The sequence below is a fragment of the Saccostrea cucullata genome, unplaced genomic scaffold, assembly GCF_032062105.1.
Source record: "Saccostrea cucullata isolate Sc308-1 unplaced genomic scaffold, CSIRO_AGI_Scuc_v1 ctg1039, whole genome shotgun sequence".
Taxonomy (NCBI): Eukaryota; Metazoa; Mollusca; class Bivalvia; order Ostreida; family Ostreidae; genus Saccostrea; species Saccostrea cuccullata.
Window position 1 is genome coordinate 31,823 of NW_026928226.1, and position 3,043 is coordinate 34,865.

Genomic DNA, 3,043 nt, shown 5'->3' on the forward strand with positions numbered 1-3,043 from the left:
ATGATTACGCGGTGTTACCAGTTGATTTGGAATGCTTTCTTCTTTGTGGCATTTAATCTCAGTTCTGATATCTTTGGATGGGTGGGTGGGGGGGGGGGTCCGTCACTGTTTGCTTTGACCCTATTGTGTATTGTTTCAATATAATTTGTTTAGTTAATTTCTTGTGTTCGTTTTAGACCCAGTGTACACAGAAAAACTCTTACTTAGTAGAGATGAATTCAGCCAAGGAGAACAAATGGATATCTGAAATGTTTTTGTCAGAAAATGGTAAGATATCTTTGATAGAGAATATATACATTTGTGGTATCTCTCCAATATATAAACATACAGAGAACAAATATCTTCAATTCTGTGTGAAGTTTTTCGGAGGTCAAAGGTGAATACACGGTGCAATATTAACTATCGGTACTTAAATATGAAATGACTTGCTCTACATGTATAAAAATGAACTAAATCAGCAAGTAAAATTATAATTACTTTATTTACTATGTAAACAAGTATTTCATACATTTTTTGGCTATCGATTTATCCTGTGTACATAGAGAATATACAACTATATATACCGATAGAGACTAGATCTAGCCTTTGTAAGTTTGTTTACAAGTTTTATGTCACTTTTGTCAGTTGCACAGTCTCTATAAAATATATTTTTTTCATTAAATTCTACTCACGATAAATGTGTAAATATGTTGGAAAATATCGAAGCATCACAATCACGCCACGAACAGCTGATAAACACCTCGGCCTTGTCGTAGTTCAATATGTAAGCTGTCCCCAGTGTCTCCGTGTTCACATCATATTTATACATTTAGTTACTGAAATCGTAGATTGAATGGTTTTTTTTATCAAACTTAATGCTTGATTGTAAATAAACTGGCTCGGTCAAGTTTTTCCATCCATCCCTTCCCAACGACCGAAATTCCTCCAGCTTTTTATCGGCGATCTTTGGACGTGTTTCTTGTGTCTTTTCAGCATTGATTATCAATTTTCACGAATAAAAATATTCCCAGACAACAATCTGTTCACTATTACTGATCACAAATAGCCTTTCACAAAATATTTCCTTCGAAATGGAATTCTTAGCCTGGTGAATTCAAAGCGTAACCGCCAATCAAACCGATTTACACCTTTCGTCATTTTTCAAAATCTACGACGAACGGTTAGTGCAATATAATTAACATTCGAAAATATTTAATTGTCCGTCTCGAATGTACATGTATATACGAGGGTTGTCCTGTAAATTGTGGAAAAGTCTGTTTTTAAAAATAAACATCACTGCGTTCTGAAATTTTCACTATCATTTAGTACATATTTAAGCAATATACACAGAAAATTTCAGATAAATATATGCATAAAAAAATTATGAGACTTTATGCCATGTATTGTATCACATTACGGTGCATGGATTATAACGTCAAAGTGTCTAAAACAGCGTCACGTTTTATCTTTGTTGAAAATGAAGTTGGATGAGTCCAACTTAAATTTATGAATTTCATTGATACACATTCTTTAGTCTCCATAAACAGCCGAAGAACCAATTGGCACCCTCATGCGATTTTTTGTAGATTTATTAGTAAGTTACGGACAATATTCTCACCACCATTCAACTAATAGAACATCTCATATCGGCGGTCTACTGTGACAACGTCTTTTGCTTTACATTAGGAGTTTGTCCGTATGTTTTGTACACCGCAGGGACTCGATGAAAAAAAAACTTCGCTAAGAAAAATACTATTTCCTTTGTATAATTAAGATTTGGTGATATTTTTATAATCTTTTTTCTTCTATTGTCATTTCAAGTCTCTAAAGGTGTCATTACAACATCGAAATAAAACTGAACTCTTCTCCAGTGCGCCGTAACGTCATAAAACGTCGCCATTTATCGTGTGTTTTTACCGCTTTCCCATTTCGAATGCTCGAGAAACTGCCAAACATTAAGCAAATGCCTAAAAAATTTTACAGACTACAAAATTGATTGTGGAATTGAATAAGATAATTTTAATCCAAATCTTATGTAGTTGAAATTTTTATTTTGAATTCAAACTTGTGTATTCTTTAATAAAACCTTCAATTCAAGCATAATAAAATCTTTATTTTTGCCTATATTTTATCAAAAAAAATTATCGTGCATATATATATATGATAAATAAACATTTACTGAAATTTTCAGCTTAGTGCGCCCATTACTTTTCGAGAAAAACGCTTTGTCCACGATTTAACGGGACAACCCTCGTATTGATAAGTAATAAATAACAAGTTAATAAACTTCAATGGGAATTATTAATATGAAGTGGGTCGGTACATGATCAAATCTTCCGAGAAGGTCTTCACAGGATTTTATCACATGACCGATCCACTTCAAATCCCCTTGAAGTTTATAAACTTGCTATCCATTTCTTAAATATTATTTCTATACCGTTCATCAACTGTCATTACACCTTGTAACTCTTCAAGTTTATCCAATAACTTAAATAAGCCTCATTTTTAAAATTATCATTTTACATTAACTGATTTAAGGTGTGATTCAATAATGGATAAAAAAAAAACTTTATTATATAAGCAGTATTAGTTGTATTTTTTCATTGTATCGATTTGCAGGAAATGGGAACACTCATCTTGTAGACACTACATGGATAGGAGCCAATAGGAAAAACGGAATACTTACATGGGAACATAGCAACGAACCTGTCAACCTTCAGTCATGGGTAACGAACAGACTTGATGGAAGTGGAAGTTGTGTGTTCATGGAATACACAGGGAGTTGGACTGATGTTCGCTGCGACAGGCAACTGCACGTATACGCCTTTGTCTGTGAAAAAATGTTGTAAAAGCCGCGAAAAATATCTTAAGACTAGATATAGCAAGCCTTGCAAAAGACTGTCATTTTTAAAATTAAGTTAAAAAACACACTGTAACCCCTCATGTTAATTTTAAAACTCGCACATTCTTTTAATACTTACTATTTTTTTTTTGATATTAAATACAAAATTTCTAAGCTCAAATGTACAGTAGGACTGGAACTATACAGATATTGTATTTTAAA

At 32.7% G+C, this 3,043-nt stretch overlaps 1 protein-coding gene across 1 annotated transcript; it reads left to right on the forward strand.

Moving 5' to 3' along the window:
• On the forward strand, window positions 1-2,828 carry LOC134276833 (protein A16-like). Its single transcript, XM_062759122.1, has 3 exons — window positions 1-81; window positions 177-267; window positions 2,599-2,828. The coding sequence occupies exons 1-3, from the start codon at window positions 1-3 to the stop codon at window positions 2,826-2,828; spliced, it is 402 nt and encodes a 133-aa protein (XP_062615106.1).
• Window positions 2,829-3,043: the final 215 nt, after the last annotated feature.